This window comes from Lepisma saccharinum, chromosome 2 (genome assembly GCF_977018435.1).
Source record: "Lepisma saccharinum chromosome 2, izLepSacc3.1, whole genome shotgun sequence".
In the NCBI taxonomy this organism is placed as follows: Eukaryota; Metazoa; Arthropoda; class Insecta; order Zygentoma; family Lepismatidae; genus Lepisma; species Lepisma saccharinum.
In genome coordinates this window covers 91,182,474-91,205,775 of record NC_139230.1, presented here as the reverse complement: position 1 = coordinate 91,205,775, position 23,302 = coordinate 91,182,474, and the positions used below count along the sequence as shown (strand labels likewise).

General features: G+C 37.8%; 1 protein-coding gene across 1 annotated transcript in view; it reads left to right on the top strand.

Moving 5' to 3' along the window:
• LOC145984467 (inactive hydroxysteroid dehydrogenase-like protein 1) overlaps positions 1 to 23,302 on the top strand; it is a 180,598-nt gene that overhangs the window by 147,796 nt on the left and 9,500 nt on the right. The window contains exons 2-3 of the mRNA XM_083118126.1: positions 2,423 to 2,545; positions 17,660 to 17,770. Coding sequence (XP_082974252.1) covers positions 2,423 to 2,545; positions 17,660 to 17,770 — 234 coding nt within the window. The remainder of the gene's footprint in view (positions 1 to 2,422; positions 2,546 to 17,659; positions 17,771 to 23,302) is intronic.

Here is a 23,302-nt window from a genome sequence, read left to right as displayed (position 1 = left end):
GTCTCAGCTATATTTGAATATCTAGAATACGTGAGAGATCTGTTAGACAAAGATCTTGATTTGACAAAAGCTTTTGACTTAGTGCCTCACAGTCAGGTACTAAAGAAGCTAAATCAGTATGGAATAAGAGGCAAAGCAAATGATTGGTTTCAATTCTATTTACAAAACCGTACCCAAGTCGTAGAGTTTAAGCAGGTAGACGAAAAAATCAGGTGCACAACAACATGTGTCTCAGAACAATGCAAAATAACACGTAGAGTTCCCCAGGGATCTATACTGGGACCAATATGGTTTGTGTTATACATAAATGACTTACCAATGAACCTAAGCTCTGTGGGATCTGTCTTATACTCTGATGATTAAAGCGTGGCGATGACTGGCTCAAACAGTGATCTTCTTTCCAATATTAGTCACACAATAGAGGATCTCGATAAGTGGTTCTCAACAAACAAACTAAAACTGAATGTCAATAAAACTATAGCAGTAAATTTTCATCACACAAAGAGCCAACCACGAGGTAAACCTTCTATCAAATTAGAAAACAATGTGGTTAACTATGAGAAATCTGTTAAATTTTTAGGGCTGTGGATCAACGAAAATCTTAGATGGAAACCACAAATCAACTATTTGGCAGGCAAACTCAGCAAAATAATCTACGCCATCAAGGTAATAAAGGCTACAATTGGAGACAATGAAAACAATTTATTTCAGCTTATATCAATCCTTGTTAACGTACGGAATTATATTCTGGGGAAATTCGTACAGGAGTAGGCAAATCTTTATCTTACAAAAGAAAGTTATACGAATCATGATGGGGCAAGAATAAAGGAACCATGTAGGAAGCTGTTCAGGGATATCTATGTTTTCTGACACTCCCATGCTTGTACATTTTTCACCTGCTCTACTATGTAAAAGCAAACTTCTACTATTTGTTTAGGTGCCACCATGACATACACAATTACAACACAAGAAATTAAACTAACTTACTAATACCTGTACACAATACAGTTCTATATGAAAAAGGACCTAAGTACTCAGGGACTACCTTGTATAACAACCTTCCAAACCACATAAAATCCATTGAAACCTCCAAAGCTTTTAAGAAAAAACTGTACAGATACTTACTGGAACACTGCTTTTACTCAATTGATGAATAACTAAGCCTGCAATAATATATGTATGTATGTATTTATTTTTTCTTCACAACTTTTGCTAATTCAGATCTTATTAAAAATAAAATAGGTATCGTAAAACATAAACCACATTACACTATACTGATATTGAGGCATCTCAATGCGTATCAAACGCTCCAAACATGGTGTGGTTACTGGTTTAAGGTAACATTTTCATTGCAGAGTTTTATTACATTATGTTGTACTCAATGATATTTTATTATATTCCACAGTTACCATGTATTGTATTGGCATCGTATTATTGTATTATAATTTTACTATATTTCACTGTAACCATAAATTGCATTTCATTGTTTTATTATACTGCATTCTTTATGATATTGTAAACAAACTGACATGTCCGATATCACTGCCTGTATAGGCAAATAAGTGATTCATGGATTAAATAAATCTTATCTTATCTTTGATGCCCTTAGTTTTCTGTGTATAGAAGAGGGAGGGCAGTAACTTACCATTTGAATTTCTTCTTCGAAAGAAATCAATATCTTATTTTCGGAAGACTTGTTATTATTTCTACTCATGTTTATCCCCATAGATATGTGTACCAGCATTTCTTCATTAATGTTATAATGTAGATGATACGACGAACGCACACCAACTTGAAAAAAATAGTCCATAAAAATCTGCTCAGAGTGTTTAACAACAAAAATATTTTACAAGAAATAAATGGTCGATGGCTGCATACGTCTTGTAAGCCTCGAACTATGGACAACCACTTGGTTTTATCAGGCATTTACGTTTGTATACTATATCCTTTTCAGTCTGGCTCTTATTGACACATATTATACACACACATACACGTACCCCCCTCCCCCGCACACACACGTACATGTTTATCAATATCCGTAACGAAGAGGTTAGCACAGATCACTACGACATCAGGGGTTTTGGATTCGAATCCTGGCCTAGGCATCGGTTTATGCACTGTTGCTTATCATATTTGATACCTTTGGATTAAAAACTCGTTAAGTTTTGCTCAGATATCCTCATATCATGAGGATGATCATTTTCTGTCTGTCCGTAGTGTACTAAATATTTTGTCGTTTTACGACAGAAAAAAAGATTGCTAGTGGGAACAATGATCATGCTGGTCAAAGCAGTTAAATGTCCCTGCGTCAATTTCATCATGATCATCGTCGCGATTAGCCAAAAGTTCCCAAAGCGATGTAAAATAATTCATTCAATCAATATATGTGTGAGTGATACATAATTGTGATTTTTCTTTTCAGTTGTGACAGGCTCGACGGATGGAATTGGAAAGGCGTATGCTCAGGAACTGGCTAAAAGAGGAATAAACATAGTCCTTGTCAGCAGGTCGTTGGAAAAGCTACAACGAGTGGCTGCTGAAATTGGTAAGTTGAATTCTGCATTGTGTAACGAGACCCTTGTTTGTTTTATTTCTGAGGCAAAATTAATTGATCGCGTTAGTCCACTGCTCCATTTGTATAATATGTTTCTGGAGATGTTGGTTACGTTTAATTATTGCATGTGAATGATTTTTCCATATTTGCCTTTGATTTCGCCATAATAAAGCTTAGGCTTTTTTGATATTTACTATGTCAGTGCATCATTTTTGCTAATACTCGTAAGCAGTGTTTGAATTGAAGGCGGGAGTCAGGAACCCCCCTCCCCCTCTGCATTTTATTTCTCAAGCTTTACATTTCTCAATTCGTTTCCAACCAGGGAAAGAAAATTTTCTCCCTTTTGAGAAAATGTGTATTATCATAGTTATTTTGAATTTTATTCTTCACAACATTTCAGTGTTAGAGCTCAATTTATTGTGTGGAAAGTGATAATGGTACTTTTGGTATATACATCTTGTAAAAAGAACACAAATCATGAAACTGTAAGTCATACTTATTAAAAAAATATTTTATAAATATTTTTTCTGTGGCTTTTAAAAAATATTTCATTACATGGAATAATTTTATACAATTGTTACTGAAATGACATAATTTGAATTGGCTTTTATTAGTTAAGCCATAACACTTTAAAAAATATATCTACAAGGTTCGCCCATAAAGAAACCGAACTTTTTTTTTGTTTAGGAAAGACAACAAGTAATTACCTTCAAATGACTTTATCACCTTCAAAATAATCACCAGAGGAGGCAATACACTTTGACCAGCGTTTGTACAAGTCTTGGAAACACTGTTGATAGTCATTGACAGTAAGTGTTTGCAACATACGCGAAACATTTAATTTAATGTCCGCGACGTCGTCAAATCTTCGCCCTTTCATAGCCATCTTAAGCTTGGGAAAAAGGAAAAAATCAGCAGGCGATAAGTCCGGAGAATATGGAGGGTGATTGATCACTGTCACTGAATGCTTAGCAAGGTATTGTTGTACAGACAATGCGGTATGAGGCCGAGCATTATCGTGTAACAGAAATCACTGGACAGAATCACAGAGGTTCTTCCTAAACCCCTTCATCCTGTTTCTGAGTCGGCCAAGCACTTCCTTGTAATACCACTGATTGATTGTTTGGTTTTCAGGGACAAATTCATGGTCTATCACCTCTCACCAGTGCACGAACTTTCTCCACATTGTCGTCATTCCTTGACGTTGAAGGGCGTCCTGATCTTGGTTCATTCTCGACACTTACACGTCCACCTTTGAAACGATTGTACGAGTCATACACATGGGTTCTTGATAATGCTGCAGCACCATACTCTGCCGGTATCATCTGTAACGTTTCGGAAAACGATTTATCCAATTTGTTATAAAACTTTATGCTGTAACGTTGATCCCTCTTGGTGCGCGTATTTTGTAAACCGCCTGCACACGACCTGCATGTGACGCACGCTTGCCCCGATACCGACTGCCTGTAACAGGTTGAAACATGCACTGACGGGAAGTTTAGATATAGCTCTTTCCAGTGTTGCCAGAATACGGTACCTTTTTATTTGGTTTGGTTCTTTTTCTTTTGTCAGTTCGGTTTCTTTATGGGCGGACCTTGTAAATTTGGAAAGATAAATTTCTGAAGTCCTCTCGCCAATAACGGAGTCTTCCTAGAAATGAGGAAGGGCTGCGAGAGGTAATTAATGTACATTCATAGGGGATGAAATAGGCGGATGTTCATTCTTGACAAAAGAAACGAACAACGCCTACGAATTCATGTAGTCGAATTACAAAATACCCATTTATTCCCACATTTCTAATATCTTGTACATCGACAGACAAACTCACATTTAGGTACTAGGTTGGTATGATTCCTCCATGTAGGAAATGAGGAACTTCCTACAGTTCATTTATACTTGCTTTCAGTTCTCTACTTTTTAGGAGTTTAATAATAATGCCCGTTATAAAATTATGAGCGCAATGTACGTACAATTGACTAGGTTAGCTACTGTCAAGAGTCGACTGGTGCCGCTCCTTCCAGCCGCAGCCCAAAGACGATAGACACCTAGGCTTGGCTGCCGATCGCTGAGGAAAATCGGCGGTCATCCTACAGACAGACGGGTGAGGAGAGGAAGGGGCAGGGAAAAAGGTTGCTCTTTTTTTTTAAAAAAAAAAAAGATCCAGCGAGGAAGCATCGAGGGGTTCCTCAATCAGTGGTGCTAACCCCATCAAAATAGTACTATACGTAGTACAGTTTGATCTTCGTTGGCCCCTAGCATCCTGCTTTTGACATAATGGTCAAATCTAGCATAATCTGCAAACGCGAGTCCCTGAGAGAGGGAAATCGAATTCAAAGAAATAGATTTTCAGGAAATAGAAATAAAATTACGTCCAAATGTTATTTATACTTCACCAGCGGACTTGTTTCAAATAAAAGGGAGTATGCATACACAGCGACACGCTTTTTTAAACAGCCATGCGACGATCCATCCTCTATCTTTTCTTTATCCTGTCGACTTTGTTCCTGAGGAGATTTTACGGCAGTTAATCGATACAAGGTTGGGGGTAAACAAACCATTTTCTCAAACCGTTTCAAGTTCTATGCTGAACCCATTAAGTTTGTTGAGCCATTCTACACAATTTTGTGTAGTGACTAATAAGTAACGGAAGTTCAAAACTAAAAAATTATATCCATAATTGAACTTAAAACTGGAGTTATCCGAAAATAGCAATCAATAAAAAATTCTAGCCTAATTTAGAAGCATTAAGCATAATTTCAGAGTTTAAGGAGCACTTTTTATCATTCTCAATCCACACGACAGGGAGAGGGGACAAAATCGAAATTCTTGCAAAATATGAAATATCGTTAATATAATTTTCGCTGGTTTTTATAGGTTCACATTAAAAAAATTATATTTCAAGGGCGCAAGGGTCCCTTGCCCTACCTAGTGCGTGGACCTGCAGGTAACATTCTAAATGCAATGGATAGTACGAGCGATTTATGCGGCTGTAATTGAACGCACTTTTCAAACCTTCCTCCGTTTACCATAACTTCTTCCTACACTCAAAAAAGCCACGAGTCGCCACTGGTGAGGACCTTCTCCTGAAATGGATGCTATTTCGTTGCCGACTCTAATCCAACTGCTCTACCCTCGTCCTTCCTATTCCACCAAAACTACGATCATTCACCTCTCTACGTCAACACCCTTACCACATCTTGCACTCGCACCATTCCGCATTCTAGCTCGTGCTGACGCTTACATTTCCTCGTTCCTCATTCTTTCCAAAACATGCCACATACCTCTTCTCCGGGGGGAATCCGAATTGAAATTTTGAAAAGTAACATTATGATATACCAACATTAGTATGTACCAGAATATCAACCAACCTAGACACCAAAAGAATAATACATAACAAGAAATATCTGTAATACAAGTTGGGCAAGAAATTAAAAAATCAAACATTGGAAAATAGTTCGTGTCATCGAGGCACGAAATTGTAAGAATGTCAGTTTTCCTTTCGCGAAGTCTCATACTGTGTCATACTTTAAACACACCCGTTAGTTCTGAGAATTGTAGACACGTTTGTTTCACTACATCGCGATCACCGATGCACATGCCGGATGTAATACTACACCCGGCCAAATTTTCTGCAGGCGTAGCATTTAGCACCGTGGGACAGATAAATCTCCCGAGCTTCGCTTCACGAAAGTCTCTCTCTGCGAAGCGAACCCTTTCGACGCAGCACGTGCTGAGCACTCGCAGGAGGCCTCTTCTGGGTCCAGAGTGGATAAGTATACTGTCGATATCGTTACTTTCCCTTGTAATTTATTATTTTACTTGTAAGTGCTTTTTTTCTCAGGATTAAGCCTATTTGGAAATAAATGGATATTTCTCAAAGTTATCAACCTTATCTCCTCCTGGGTTTCCATTTGAATTTTACAAGAAGCCAGTATTATGACGAAGAGTAGTGAGAACTTGTCAATTTTTCTTACATTCCACACCGCACAATTTACTGTTATTCTTATTGTATTACACCGGGTGTTTCAAAAAAATTGATATCATTTCGTAATATAATAACATTACCAATTCTCGTGCAAATGAACTGAAAATTTAACAGTATGTGTAGAAACACCTCAAAAGTCAATGTGTAATGTGGTATGAAGACAACTTTGATGCATGTCTTGTTTTTAGTGATCAGGCCACATTCCACACGAATGGCAAAGTCAACAAGCATAATTTTCGAATTTAGGACGAAGAAAATCCCCATGCCACACTCCAGCAACTGAGAGACTCACCAAAAGTGGCTGTCTTCTGTGCCATCTCCAAGAATCATCTTCATGGCCCGTTTTTCTTTGCGGGAAATGTGACCGGCGATGATTATCTGCAAATGCTTGAGACCTGGCTCATGAATACACTCTTTGCAAACGAACATGAACACATTTTGCAACAGGACGAGACACCACCTCACTGGAAGCTCACTGTGCGGGAGTATCGCAATGAGACACTGCCAGGGCGATGGATCGGGCGTGCTAGTGATGAAGATAATGTGCTTTTGAAATGGCCGCGTCCCCCCTCTTCCTACAAGCCTAGAGGAACTCCAGCAGAGCAGGAACTCCGCCACATATATGCTCCAGCGTGTTTGACAAGAGCTGGACTACGGACTTTAAGTGTACTGTGTCACAGGCGGTGCGCATATTGAACTCTGGTGAACAATCATTTGTGACAACCACATACCTTTGAATTTCTCATTCAAATTTTTATGGATAAATCTTATTGAGTTGAGAATTACACCTGTGTAGTTTCCTTTACCTTGACTGTGTATTTACTGAGAGATTTACATCTGTAATGATATCAAATATTTTGAAACACACTGTATTATAGCATGTCTCACAATAATCAGAAAAAAAAACAATAGCCTACCAAGAAATGGAATGTCACTGTGTTTTTGATCAACAATGGTCGCTTTTAATTGCTTAAAATGAAATCAATAAGAAAATTCGTTCCAAGAAAGTAATAGAAATCCATTTTATTACTTATTACTACATAGTAGTATATACGTAATACAGCTCGTAAATCACGGTTATTGCTGTTAGTGCGGGCGTTTTGACTTTTCCTTCCACGGGCAGGAAGGAAAGTTAGTGTTGAAACACATCTGTGCTTCTGAAATGCTCCGCTTTACTACTGCAGCTTGCGTATGTGCATTGTCTCAATTCCTTGATATCTGTTTTTCCCTCCTCTAGTCTTACATCACATTTCGAGGAAAACGCATCAATCGCTATGTTTGCAACAAAACAATGTTTTGTTTTATGTGTTTCGCTTTGTCCCAAGAATCACATTTGAATGCATAAGGGGGGTGTAAGGGGTGACCTTCCACGTAGGCGCCCAAAAGTCAACCTCACTTCCACGTAGTGCACCCTGGACTAAAGACTAACGAGGCTCTGGCGACTGGCACTATGGCCAGTATAATTTTGTATGTGTTGTCCTGTTTGTTGACCTTGTGTGTGCTGAGTGCCCGTTTACGGCCTCAGCTTTTAACAGAAGTCAGAACATTTTAACATTTTTAGTTATGCAACGCTAGAGTTGTAATTTGTAATGATAAGGGGCTGGCCCCCGTATAATGTGACGGGAGCAAAATAGCCTAAGTGCTGACGCTCCCAAAATTTTAAATTCAAATTCAAATGCATAAGGAAGATAACCATCAGAGTCGTCGCTAGAAAACGTCGAGGCACTGTACGAACTATATCCGCGAGGCACTTATTTTGAAACGCGAAAAAATAGACAAAATTCTACACTAAATCCAACATTAGTATTTTGTAATTATTAACCCCCGTCAGACATATTTTTCCGTGAAGCACAGACGAAAGTTGGCAACATTTAGACGTGAGGATGTCAAAGAAATCGACTTTCCTAATTAGCATTTTGCTAGTCCCGGCCTTGTTTCGGCGCTACAAACCCTCTGAAAACATTTTATATTGTGTGTATGCAGCTATGTACTACAAATTCATTTTTTGCCAATGACCTTTTATCTGCCAGGAACATAGTGAAGATGTCAGTACATTATTTTATGCACAGATGGGCTAATCGGGATTGGACCTACAGTTTAAAGTGGGATTCGAACCACTACGTGCCTCCACCGAGTATCGAACCCGGGACCCCTTGATCACAAGGCGACGGCGTTACCACTACGCCGCCGTGGAAGCTTTTGGATTAAGAACTCGTTACGTTTTGCTCAGAGATCCTCATATCATGAGGATGATTTTTTCTGTCTGTTCGTAGTGTAGCAGCCATGTCAGTACATTGTTGCGGCCCGGCTTGGCCCTGTGTACATTTCATCCAAGCAGGATGATCTGTCAACCCACGTTTCATTTTTTCATGAAACAAGCATAAACTTGTCAGAACTTCACCAGACTGGCCTATTTTCCCTACACAGATAGTATACGTTCTTGCATTCCATTAAGGGGTAATTGTTGTGTTAACTAAGCAAGCTGATTGACATGTTAGTCCCGAGGAACAAATATATCTTGCTGGCGGACAGGCCTGTAGCTAGAGGGGGAACTGCCCCCTGAGAGCCTGCTCTGTCCCCCTGTGAAAAATACAGAACACATTCCTACCTGGAATTCTCACTACTCTTTACAATTATATCCTGTATTACTCTAGCAACATAACAAAGACATTGATTGATTTTGTGATTTATGAAGGTGTGTGGGATTCCGTATAATGTATCAGTATTGGGGGGGGAGATAAAATTACCTTCCAGATTCAGATTTCGGGAAATGATCTCGCAATTTTAAGTAACAGTTGTGACATTTTGAGTAGTCTTGTATTAAAGGTGCCTAATGTATTTGGATGGTTTTCTTCGATGTGTTGCTATGAAGTTTGAACTGCATACATTTTTGTTTCCCAAGTCTACCTTTTGGTAATAGCGATTCATGTGGAAGAGAGAGGGAGTGGATATTTGATTTTTGTTACTTAGCGTTGCTTTACTGTCACATCTAGCTAATCTCAAAAATGAGTGATGACGTGAAATTGATGAAGAGACACTCACAAACAGTGCTGCAACCACAAGGGGGGCAGAGGCATTTCCCCCTCCCAATCTTGGACGGAAGTCCAATCTAGGCAAACATTGAAGTAAAGAAACATGACTAGCAGAATCTTAGGATAGCAGAACAAATCGATACTCAAGATGAAATTAGTTTTCAAGTGTTTCTTGCATTTTTCTTCCAGACGGTTAAGGGCACTTGCAGGAGGCACAGAGGGGCAATTGCCCCCTCGATTTAAAATTTTATACAAATAAAAGTACATTTCGTAAAATCTTCTTGCTCGCTTCGCTCGCAAAACTGGAGCCCGCACATTTGAGAGACAATTTGACATGATGAATTGATCATGTAATGTATTTAAATAATATACATTAAAGAAACTTTGAATACGTACACAATTTAGCATTAACATGTGGCACATGTATTTTCTTATCTTACGTCGCTCCATGTTGCATATGTGTAAAATATATGTTGTACATGAAAGTTATACGTGTCATATGTACAAAAAGAATAACGTTCGTCACGCATATTCTGTCTTTCAAAAATTCAGTTTGTGTGCTTGTTTAGCTAATTATCATTAGCTAATATGAAATTGAAGGTGTTGGAAAAATTATTTCAAATAATTTGTTCAAACACAAATGCTTTACCACCGACTTCTACCCCTTTTTGCATGATTTACGACGATAATAACGTCTTTTAATGCTACTGTTATTATTACCACTAACACCACTACTACTATTATTATTATTGGCACGTTTGTCCTGGTACTTGAACCCCTCCCCTCTAGATAAAAATTTGTGGATTCGCCACTGCTCACAAAAGAACACTCATGCCCAGGCTCGAACCTGGAACCCCTGGCTTCGTAGTGTGTTATGTAACCATCCCACCGTGGAGGTCGGCTAGTGAAAGATGGCTCAAATTATTATCAAACACGATGAAAATGTGATAGTGTTTCACATTTATTATTTAGGTTAGAAAGCAATAAACTGTGTAGTTTGAGCATCTTATGGAATGTAATTATCAATATCAAATCTTATGAATCATTTCTCTATGCAAACGCATAAAATATGATAAGCAACAAGGTGTGTGTTATGATATCCATTTTGCCCGACCCTGTGGCCGAGTGGTTAGCACATCGCGCTGCGACGCCAAGGGTCCCGGGTTCGAATCCCGGTCGGGCTTGGTTGTTTGTGAATGTCCATTCATCAATTTCATCATTTCATCACTCATCCCCATCTTCGCAAATTAGCCAAGAGGCACAAAACGCGAAGTAAAATAAACTAAATCAAATCAAATCAAATCAAATGATATCCATTTTATAACTGTTCGCATGATATCATTTCCATAGCATGTTATATATTGCTCTAAGAATTTTAAACGGCAGTAAAAATAAATGACATTTGCAACTGCGAAGCTATCAATGGGATTGCATACATTAAGGACAGAAGATGCCATATTTCGATTGCTTGTAACATCGAAAGAAGAATTGATTGATTGAATGATTTTATTTTACTTCGTGTTTTGTGACTCTTGGCTAATTTGCGACGATGGGGATGAGTGATGAAATGATGAAATTGATGAATGGACATTCACAAACAACCATGCCCGAGCGGGATTCGAACCCAGGACCCTTGGCGTCGCAGCGCGATGTGATAACCACTTTTTTTTTATTTCTATATAATTTACATTAAACTATATCAATCATCAAGACTTTACACAAGTAATTAAGAGATATTACAAATCGGTACATAGTAGATTAAACAATGGTTTTCAGTTGGTGTATAGAATTTTACATATGAGATTATGTTAATGCTAGAAATCCGGCCTTCAAGTCAGTAATTCAATATAATTTCGTAATTATATAATATAAATTCGTATCGCTTCCTTTTTCAGTATGTTAAGAGTTTCCAGAAGAGATTACATTACATTAGGAAGTACATTAATCAATTGTTATTAAGATACAATCTGACCAAAGTTGCGCTATTTTTACATTTGTACATTTTGTAAAAAGTTTGCATACAAACTTCTCTTGTCGTAATGTTCAGTTTTTTATGTTATTTGCAAGGTCTTAAGCTCTATACTTGATAAATGATGAATTATATGTGTAATATAACAACTGGTTTACACTGTTTGGCATCCTTTAAATAACAAAAGAAGGAATAAAATTTGAAGGCAGTAACAATATTTTTTAAAAAAATACTGTTTTTTACCTAACTTTGTGAATTAAATACTAGTACTGTTACTAAATCTAGGCTAGTAGTTCGTACGTTCACAGTAAATCTGAGAGTTTTAGCTTTATTTGTCCGTAACTGGATATAAGTGTAACTTGTTAGGCTCACCAAACACAATCTTTACCTCAATTTTGAGATCTAGATGAACTCTAGCGTTTCTTAACATAACTAACTTTTCAAGAAAAGAATACCTTGTGCCCAGATAACTTAGTTGGTATAGCGTTAAGCTTTTAACCTATCTGTCCAGGGTTCGAGTCCCTGTCTGGGCGGTTACAATTTTAAAATTTTGTCATCGGATCTTGTGCAGGCTTCAAATTTCATAAGTTATAAGCAATCTAGGTAAATTTTGGGAATGGGCCAAATTGGTTCCTCATATAAGAAGCAGTGACCAAATTGGTCCTAGCGCCCATGACCCTACTAGGGTTCATCCGCCAAGCCATCTGCTTCGAGTCTCCGATGTCCTGGTGGAACCCGTTCAGGTTCTACCGCCCACAAGTGCGTTCCTTCGACAATCCAACGAAGGTGAGAATAATAGAGAGCGACCCTCTATATATACATTCAGCTCACTGTTGGTCACCCCTTGACGTAGTTATTTTCAAGCAATCACCTATAGTATAGAACTACATTTAGTGAATTTTGCCGTCTTTCTGTTTGATCTGTTAAACAAAGCAATCAATAAAAATATACTTACATAGAAAAATCTGCTTTTAAGATACTTACATAGGAAAATTTGCTTTTGCGTAATTTCTCAGAAATATAGACAATCAAAGTTCTTGCTACATTTAGCACCATATATAGTGTAAATCAAAATCTATTTAGTGTAGGTCTGTGTGCATCTGGTACATATAGTTACTTGAAAAAGCAAATATTGGGTGTGTAAAGGATAGCCTTCTTGTGAAACAGTAAAGAATCAACCTTTTTTCCTCGTAACATTAGCTGTAAGTGCTTCTTGCAGACTAATAAGGCTCTGTCATGTGGTCCTACATCACCTACAATCCTCTGTAAGGTTCGTGTTGTCCTATAAATTGTCGATATACATGTTAAGCTTTTAGCTTCAATTAGAGGATTTTAGTCCTCAGATAGTGATTGTAGCCTCGTATAATAAAGCAAATGGAAATAACCAAAGTGTTGATGCACCCAAGAAAACCAGTAATACTTGAAAAATACCTTAAAAAGGGCTATAAGGCTAAATTATTATTCTAGCATAGAAAGAAAAGTTTGGCAAGTGGACCTATGATCCATATAGTCAGTCGTCTGTGAACTTCGTCTTGTTCTGTGAATTGTCAATATATTGATAAATGGTTATATTTAAAGGAGAAAAGAAACAATGTTGGTAAGCGTCCAGTTATGGACACCTCGGTAAAGGGATTTCAGTCCTCATAGACACATAATTATTTTAGTTACAGTAAAAGTTTGGCCTGATACAATGTCTCAAATGCAAATAGTCGAAATGTTAAACATTTCGTGTACTTTATCTAGTAAGCCTTAGATAAAAATACAATAACAGCGGCCGACCCTGTGGCCGAGTGGTTAGCACATCGCGCTGCGACGACAAGGGTCCCTGGTTCGAATCCCGCTAGGGCTTGGTTGCTTGTAAATGTCCATTCAATAATTTCATCATTTCATCATTCATCCCCATCTTCGTTCTGCGTCCTGATGACAAACGCAAACGTGTGGCATTTTGTAACGAGATTCTTGATGCTATTGACAATGACAACACTTTCGCACAACGCATCGTGTTTAGTGATGAAGCTGCGTTTCATGTCAGTGGTCAGGTAAACAAACATAATGTTCGCATTTGGGGCCTACAGAACCCACATGCATTCATTGAACATGTACGAGATTCGCCCAAAGTGAATGTGTTTTGCGCGATATCCCGATCATCTGTTTACGGCCCATTCTTCTTTGACACACAGCTTGTAACAGCTGTACCTTGTACGGCTTCATAACCAGCCGACGTCTCAAAACAGGCCAAATTGTTGTTGTAGGAAGTTGTAACTCCCGACTGGCACGACGAGTTGATTTTGAAGGGCTACGTTGGAAAGCAGTTTCAATTCGTGCAACATTTTCTTCAGGAACACGAGGGCGGCCAGAACTCTTTCCTTTACATACACATCCTGTATCTACAAACTGTCGATACCATCTGCGAATGTTCCACCCATTCGGAGGATCAATTTGGTACCTCAACCTGAAACGTCTTTGTACTGTAATCACGGAATTGCACTTCGCAAACTCGAGAACACAAAATGATTTCTGCTGCGGAGTAGCCATTTCAAACAACTGACGGTTACTAAGCAAAACAGAACACAACTGACATCTAGCGGCTATTATATAAACTAGACTATGTATTCGTTTCTCTAATAGCCGAGCCGGGGCGCAGCGATCGATAGTTTGGACAAAATAATACTTTGTAATACGTATATTCTTTTTGAAACACGCTGTATATTACATATCCAAACATTTGCCACTTTCGCACATATAATTCTCCCGCTAGGGTGACACTCAACATTAGTGATCGGCACAGTGTTTTTCACTAGAAGCGCAGTCCCCGTTGCCTGACAATTTGCATTATTATACACTACTATAGATGGGGGCAGAACAAACTTTGTCACTTGAACCTCCTGGAGGAAGGCTATATCAAGAGACGACTGGATGAAAAAGTCACCCAGAGCCTCTTGTTTATTCCTGTTTTGGAGTTTATTAATGTTAATCGTGGCTATTCGAAATGTTGTAAACATATCTATCCTACATCCTATTAGGGACACCTTATCCCTCCTATTGTGAAGGTTCTCGGTGTATACATTATACCCGACGATAACACCACAAAACCAAAAGACCAATAACTGAATAATTGAACACATCAAAGAAATTGCAACAAAGTAGTACTAATCGTTGAACTTCTTTACAAACAAGAAACTTATATGAAAACAGACTCTATCACTCTATCATAACTATCAGTCACCCAGTGTATATCTCCGATCAATTTTCCTTCGTATATACTACTATCATTACACTCGTACAAACAGTACGTAAGCTCATCAACATTACTAAAGGTCACCTACTTCCTAACATTAACGACTCTGTCCACTAAATAAATCTGGGGGAGGTTTGTTGTTATTAGAAAGTTTTCCTTTAGGTACATTGTCCAAATTATGTGTTTTACTAATCTGTTTAGAATCTAGATTTGTGTTGTCAGTTTCTACTCTAATTTCTTTAGAAACTATTGTAGAGGTTACCCCTGCATTATTTTTCTTCTTCTTTCTACGTAATACCATTGATTCTTCCGCCACTGACCTTAACCTGAATACGGATCGCAAACGTGATTTTAGAGGGGAGGTAACTACAGGGAATTCTGCGTCCGGGAACAAAGCACTGGGGGAGGGGGAAGGATGTCATGAAACTCCTCTGAACTGGTCAATGTTGTCAGTTCCATCTCTTCGCCTCCTGGTGGGATATTCTCCCCACTAACTTCATGACTCGTACTTGTCTCCACATCGGTGATTATGGGGCTGGCTGTGTTCCCTCCTTTGTTGTCTTCTGATGCAGTGATTTCTGCAACGGATGTTGCTAAATCTCTTCGTTTAGTCCGCACGGGTAGCAACGTAGGATCATATACCATCGGGACTTTGTCAACGGTATATTGACTGGGCCCCTGCGGGACTGGTTTCCAGGGGATCGACGTTTGGGACACTGTGCCACATTATGCCCCACTTCTGCACACGCCAGGCATGTACGTGCTTGCCCAGGGTATGTCACCCAGTATGAGTCTCCATTCATCATTACATATGAAGGTATGGGTTTACGTAATATCATCTTAATCAGGACACGTCCAGTTCGAGTAGGGTAAATGTGTTCCGCAAAGTATGTCTCGTCCTCAATTTTCAACACTTCTCCATAAACACTCATGACTCGACCTATCACTTCTGCACTTAATTCAGTTGGCACTACATGGATTAGTACAATTATGTGTCTCTGGTGGGCCCATTCTACTTCAATCTTATGGTCACCATCTGCGTCACTATAGATGACCTCAGCACCAAAATCATTAAGTAGCCGTTCGCCTATCACTTTTGTCACAAATTTCACGTACAAACACTTGCGAAAGTCTATTTCATCGTATCTTCACTGTCACTCAATAATTGTATACAAAACCACACACTCACTCCAAATGAAACGAAACTAACACAACACTAGCAAACCGTATCCGGCCCTAGCTAACTCGGGCAGTTCGATCACTCAGCCGTCACACGCGAAGAGCGGAGCTCGCTATTAATTGCTTCCTGCAAGAGTTGCAGGCAGACTCACCACTCGGCCACAGGGTCCGGCTATTATATTGAATGAATTAAAATAATATTAATTAAAATATGTCGAGCACCATGTACACACATGGTGTCAATATAACCAGGACAACATAATTTAACGTAATATTTTCGGTGGTGCTGGGATCTTTGTGTGGGCTGGTATTATGATGGTCTCCACGTCTTTTCTAGGGGTTCCGTGTTATATCGGGATGTGATTATCCAACAATACTTCCATCTATTCAGAGGTGCAATGGAACTTGCTTTCCTGTTTATGGACGATAAAGCAAGGACGCATAGAGCGGACCTGGTTAATGAGTCACTGGAATCAGAGGAATGCATAGATTGGCCGGCGAGTTCCCCAGATATGAACCCAATAGAATATACGTGGGATACAATCAGACAACGCATTGCAGGATGGAAACCCCTCCTCGTTCCCCTCCAGAGCTGCGTACAGCATTGTTCTAGGAGTGGGACGCGATTTCTCAGGAACAGCGCAGTACTCTTACCTGCTCTATGCCACATTGTTGTATGGAATGCAGGGAACACCATATTCGCTATTAACTCTGTAGGGCATTCGAATTTGCCTTTGCGTGAAGACGTAGCTACCAATCATCGTGTGGCTCTCCATTTGCTTTTTCCCATTTTTCCATTTTGCCTTAAATAAATTTATGATATGAGTATAATTAATATTGTATTGTTATTATTACATGAACAGGTAAAAAGAAGGTATAAGAATAGAGATACAAACAGGACGTATTCATTATCTAGCTTACTTGTAGTTAACATCGTCAAAATTTGCGTAAAAAAAGTGCCCTGACAATGAAATAATATCAAATAAATAAAAATAATAATATTTATTGAATACCAAAAAAAAAGAATGTTAGATAATGTTGATGAAACGTGAAGTTCCTGATTAATATTTTATGTATATTATCATAAGTAGTAGTGTGTATAAATCTTCTTTGGTACAAAGCCGTATGATCCCAATATAATCCTTGCATTCCTTGAAGTTCAGGGGAAATAAATAACCCTCGATTACACAACAAATGCTAAACAAGTATTTTAGTACTTGGTAAGTATTTCAGGGGAATCGGGATCCCTGGACGCCTCTAAATACGCCTTTTCGAGATATGCATACCCAACGGCAAAATAAATAATTGGCAATTTGTCTATCACCATTTTCATTCAGTCTGTTTTCCACAACGTGATGATCATGAAACGTTAATAAGGAAAGGACAATATATGCATCGGACCAACAGAATTCAATGCCTTAAGACAATATAGGATGTGGAAAAAAAGAGAATGAAAATATTGATGGACAATTTGCCTACTGTTACCTTTGCCGCTGAGTGTACTACCTTCTGATAAATAGACTCCTTCTCAATGCTCCGTTGGTCGGTCCCTCTCGATCGTCACGTGGTCAATGGGCCACGTTCACTTTGAACTGGGGTGATCATAATTTAATGATCATTCGGTGTACATATTTTTTTAATAAGAATTTTCTACAAAAAATGTTAAACTTTTTTCAATAATTGTAATTCTTGTCTTTCCTAGCCTCCCAACATCCCGTACAGATCAAAATCGTGCAGGTGGACTTCAGCAGAGGCCAGGAAGTCTACGAAGAGATCAGAAAGGAACTGTATAACATTCCCATTGGAATTTTGGGTAAGAGATACTCACAGAAAAAAATTTCGGGCTGGGTTCACTCATAATTGTTTCCATGGGCATTGTAAGAATTTTTAGGAGGGGCCAGGCCCATTGATAAAATTTTAATGATATATTAATAATAATAATAATATGTATTTAAATGATGAGCATGATTTTTCAACCAGGTACATCACTATGTCAAAATTGGTTAAAATTACAGAATTGAATACATAATTATAAAATAATACAGTGGATCCTACTATCTTAAATGCAAATTGTAGGTTTCAACAAGATCAGCTACTAAACCTCTGGCCTTATTTGGACATGTAAGAATTGAGATATACCTATGGAAATATCTGGGAATTTTATAAGATAGATTATTCAACAAATATTCACTGTCGATTTGGAAAGTTAAGTACCTACACAAAATTTATCCTTTTAATTTTTCTTCTTTCTTCTAAGGTAAACATATTCAACTATGTTAACCATACAGAGTAATGTTGGCCATAGATTTTTTTTAAAACTTTGTGCATAATAACCTAAAAAAAGTTTTTGAACTGATTCGACTTTTTGAAGGTGACTGGTGGCTGTCAGAAACCATAATTCAGTAGCATATTCAAGAATAGGACGAACTATCGTTTTATACAGGTATATTAAGGTTCCTTCTTTTTTAAAAACTTTCCATGAGAAAAATATATAACCAACAACCATCTTCTTTGCTCTTTTGCAAATTTCTGAAATGTGCTCATCAAATATGATAGGAGTCTATTAATATTCCTAAGTCTTTTTGACTGACCCACACTTGGATTTTATTTTGATAAATATAATAGTTGGAGACTATGTAATGATTTGATGACTGATTTCCATCAATATATTGTTTAGAAGAGGAAGACAAATAGTCAGCAATTAGGTGTTCAAAAACCTTTGCCATGGCATTTAATATAGTAATAGGTCTATAATTATTAATATCATTGACTTTTCCATCTTTGTTTTTAGTTACAGGTAGAATAAACACTTTTTTTTCAGAATTTTTGTTAACAATGGTACAAAAACATCTTGTTTGCTTACAAAACAAAATTAGGTATGCCATCAGGACCTATTGAAGACCTGCTTTATAGTTTGTTAATTGTATCACTTACATCCTTTTCGAAGATAACAGGTAAATAAATTAAGTTAGTGTATGAATGAAGATTACTATTTTTAACATTTACATGACTTCTTTTTGAGAAAAATTTGTGAAGAATCTCACTAAAAGCATTAGCAACATCATATTCATTGAACAGTACATCACTATCATAAATAATTTTAGTGATAATATTTTTTCTCTTCTTTCTATTAAAGTGAAACCAAAAGGCATTCTTGTCACTATTATTATTATTATTATTATTATATTGTTATAAAATAAATATTATGTAATAATTATTATAGTATATTATTATACCATAGTGATTAAAATATCATAAAAATAAAACAATTTCATTCCAAATTTATTATTATTATTATTATTATTATTATTATTATTATTATTATTATTGCTGTTCTTTTTTCCATGAGGAGACTTTTCTACTCGATCTCCAAGATGAGTGAATAACCAGCATACTATTTTTCATTGTCTTTTTTACATTTCATGTAGATAGTGCATTCAGTACATTTACTGAAATACATACTATTTTGTTTTGTTATTAACTTTTAGATACCCTGTTCAAGAAAAAGCTTTAAAAGTTGGAGAAAAATTTAGTCATAACGTTTATGTTGTTTGACCTGACCTCTCGCATAAAACTTAATTTTTTGGAATTTTGAGTCTCTTCATTAAATGCTAGAATATGAAAACAACACAATCTGGTTCCTGTATTGTACATTCATTTTTTTGATTTAACACAGTTTTTATTTTAGTTATTCGTTCAAATATTAAATAAATGAAATGTATTTCTGTTATTAACTATAAAAATAACATTATTTCTGCTATTTTGTAACTTGTAATAAAAGGTGCCAATTCCAGGGGGTTTATGGATTGGTTCGACCCCGCCTCACACAACTGATCCTATATATACTTACGAACCAGCATTATATAATAAGTCGCTACACACACTAAAAGTATACAGTATATGTTTTAATTGGATCGCATATACTTAGGTGAAATGCATATTGGGTGCCAAAACTGTTTTTTTTCTTGGTGACTTAGCATGAAGAGGCGTGCGGGGGCAAAAAGTGGGGGAGCAGCTGTCCCCCTTCCATGCAGCCCTAATTGCCGCCACTGGTAAAATGTATGTACTACTCCGACCGCTGGGTGTAAGACGGTGAATGTAACAATGTCTGCAAATTAACGAGGAATTGAATAAGCTAAATTTTGATGTAACTCGTTTTTATGTAAAGTGTACTGGTTAATTTTGAATTGGATTCGAAACTCGAGTATCCATATTTTTTAATCCGACAGTAGTGTGTTGCAATGGCAAGAAAACAACTTGCAAAGAGAACAAATGTGTGTATCAAAATTTCATCAAAAGATCCCGGGAATGTGTGAATGCAGTTGACCACCACTTTGAACAACTCTTGTAACACAGGTTAGTACTACTCGTTATGCAATATACATATAATTGTCTGCAGGCTAAAGATATGTGCGTAAAAATAAGCAGGACGTCTCAGGTCGAAAATGTGCCGTGCCGTCTGCAGTCAAATAAAAAATGTGTGGGCCCTGCAATGAGCATCGAGAGGAGGGATCAAAACGGTCAGTCGACCCCCTGTACATTTGCATCCTTCGTTTCTTATTACAAAAATGGAAGAGAGTTTATTATTATTATTATTTTATGTCCTCCTCCATGGCCGTGCGGGAGGGCATGAGTTCGAGTCCGCCTGGGTTTTCGGCCTGCGTATAGGATCGGTGGCAACCCACCATCGTGAGGAAATTGGGGAGCTACTAGTGAGTAGCGTAACCCGGTCTGGGAAATCTCCTATAACGGCTGAGGGTTCGACGTGGTGACCAAACGTCACCTCATTATCGGTTGAAGATCTCCACACCTCTAGGTAGGATTGTGGGAGGGAGACTCGCAGTCGGCCCAAGGCCCTTCCAGGGCTGTAGAGCCACGGATTGTATGTTATGTTATTATTATTTATAATCTATAACAGGAAATAAAGTATTCCAACAAAATAACAAAATAAAAAAATGAGTGTAAATGGAGGAACCAGACCAGAACTTCTTGCCTTATTATTCTACCACTTAATACAAGTAAAAAATGGTTACATGAGTTTTAAAAATTCCGAAAATAAATTCTATGGTTAGAAATTCTATTGTGCTCTACTTAAACTACTTAAATAATTTATATTCAAGAAAATACAGGGTAACAAAAAAAAATTTAAAAAATAATGGGAAATTACCAGACTATCACAACGACTCCTAAAAATAATTAAATAATTACAAATGACAAATCGGAAAAAGACACGTAAGTCACAAACTGCGATTTTCCTGTTACCTTCATTTAAGACACACTGACTCAATTAAAGAGAATATTATTATAAGTATAATTTTATATTGGGCATGCGTAAAGATTGTAAACAGTGATGATCCTTTGAGGTGAGCACTGAATAGAAAGCCCGCTTTTTTGTCGGTGAACTTAGAATACGTATCAAGAGATTTAGCTGTTTAGTGCGAGTTAACGGGCACAACAAATAACTTCACGACTCAGTGTTCATTATTATTATTATATTTATATGCGGGAGATGGACGAGTGAGTTTTCAGTGGCATATCATGAGACGATGTCTGAACTGAGATGATAATATATTGGCACATTGCTTCAGCCAGAGGGGCCCAACCAACTTGACATGTAGATATGGGGTATAGGAGGGAGGATGCTTATATGGATCGTCACTGGAGACAATGCATTAGGTGGGGGAGGGGGAGGAGGGGAAACTTATGCAAATTATCCTAACTTGGCGGATGCTTTATGAAAGTTTTCTTAACTGGGATACAGGATCAGGGTGATCCTGTCGCCCCACTTCGAGCACTGATGATCTATTCAAGAAAAGAGTTTTTGTTTCATGAAAAAGTCTAAGAAATATACTATGTTCTGCGGTATATCGAAAAAAATAGCATCGTTAAAATTATGATTAATAATATCTAAATCCACTAACATTAAAATTAAACTTCATGTCCTTGCGTTAACTACATTTTGGGGGTCGAGTACTTCCGATCAGCTTTTCATAGAGTGAAGCATTTTCAGTCAATAGAGACCGATCGCCGCTCTATTACCTATCTTACAAGACCAGAGTGTGCGCTATTTCTTTCTAGCAAATAACAATTTATATTGTGATTCTGGATCAACGCCGACAATCTAGAGGTCCAGTTCAACCCCGATATTGAAATGATAAATTTGCTTGACTATATTAGTCATTATTAGCATTAGAAGGCGAATGTGGGCGACTTTTCTGTTGAATCTTGGCCCAACAACACCAGGGGATGGCTTATGGGATTGAAGCTACACCCACCTTAAAGTTCCTGAGGTTTCCAGGAACCCATATTCCCTGAATTTCCAAAAAATCCTTATCAAACTCATACTTTTCTGCAACTCTTATAGGTCTATCAAAAATTCTTCTCCCTCTTTACCTTTCAGATATATATTGTTTATTTATAAAGTATCTTATATTGTGCTATTACTTTTTCATTTATTTTATAAATATTATATAGGGTGATTCTAAAAGAACCGACCCTACAAAATGATTGATTTGGTTGATTTGGTGTTTTAAGTCCACTTTATGGACAGTAAGGCTAATCGGGACTGGACCTACAGTTTAAAGTGAGATCCGAACCACTATGTGCCTCAATCGGGTATCGAACCCGGGACCTTTGATTACAAGGCGATGATGAACTGGGTATCGAACCCGGGACCCCTCGATTACAGGGCAACGCCGCCCTACAAAATGAGCTGTAATGTAAAATATACCATATAGATTTAATTTATACATGAAGTACCTTGGATAGTGTGCCGTTGATTGTGATCAGAGCATGTGTTGAAGGTGTCAGCCGTTTTCAAGAAGGTAGCCTCCACCCGCGTTTGCATATTCGCCGTGACTCGCCGCGGGGTTTCTCCGGTGATGTTCCAGAATTCAGCCGAAATGCTGCCCTTTAAAATTGTAACGCATGCGGTTTGTTTGCATACACCCTGTCCTTCAGTAAATCCTCGAGGGTACTTTGGACCCGACGGAAATTTGTTTTGCTTTTCATTACGAAGTGATTGGTAGCAATGATGTGACTGGCTCAGTAGTCTCTTAGCCCTTTGTTCTATTCGACCCGGTGGAGTGGTTAACGCTGTGAGGGTACTAAATGTGCCAAAAAACAGCTAAAATCGGGTCCACAGGACCCAGGTGTGTCGTTAGTGTTACTTTTTGTGTTAACGTAATTTTTACATTGAGGATTGTGAACGAAAAAGATACCCTTGCAATCTTGAATGATCCCCTAACAGATATTGATAATATCAGTGGTGCTGATAGTGAATAAGAGATCAGTGAACATGAATGACATACAGAGGAAAGTGTAGAGGAAGAAGGCGAATCTGCCA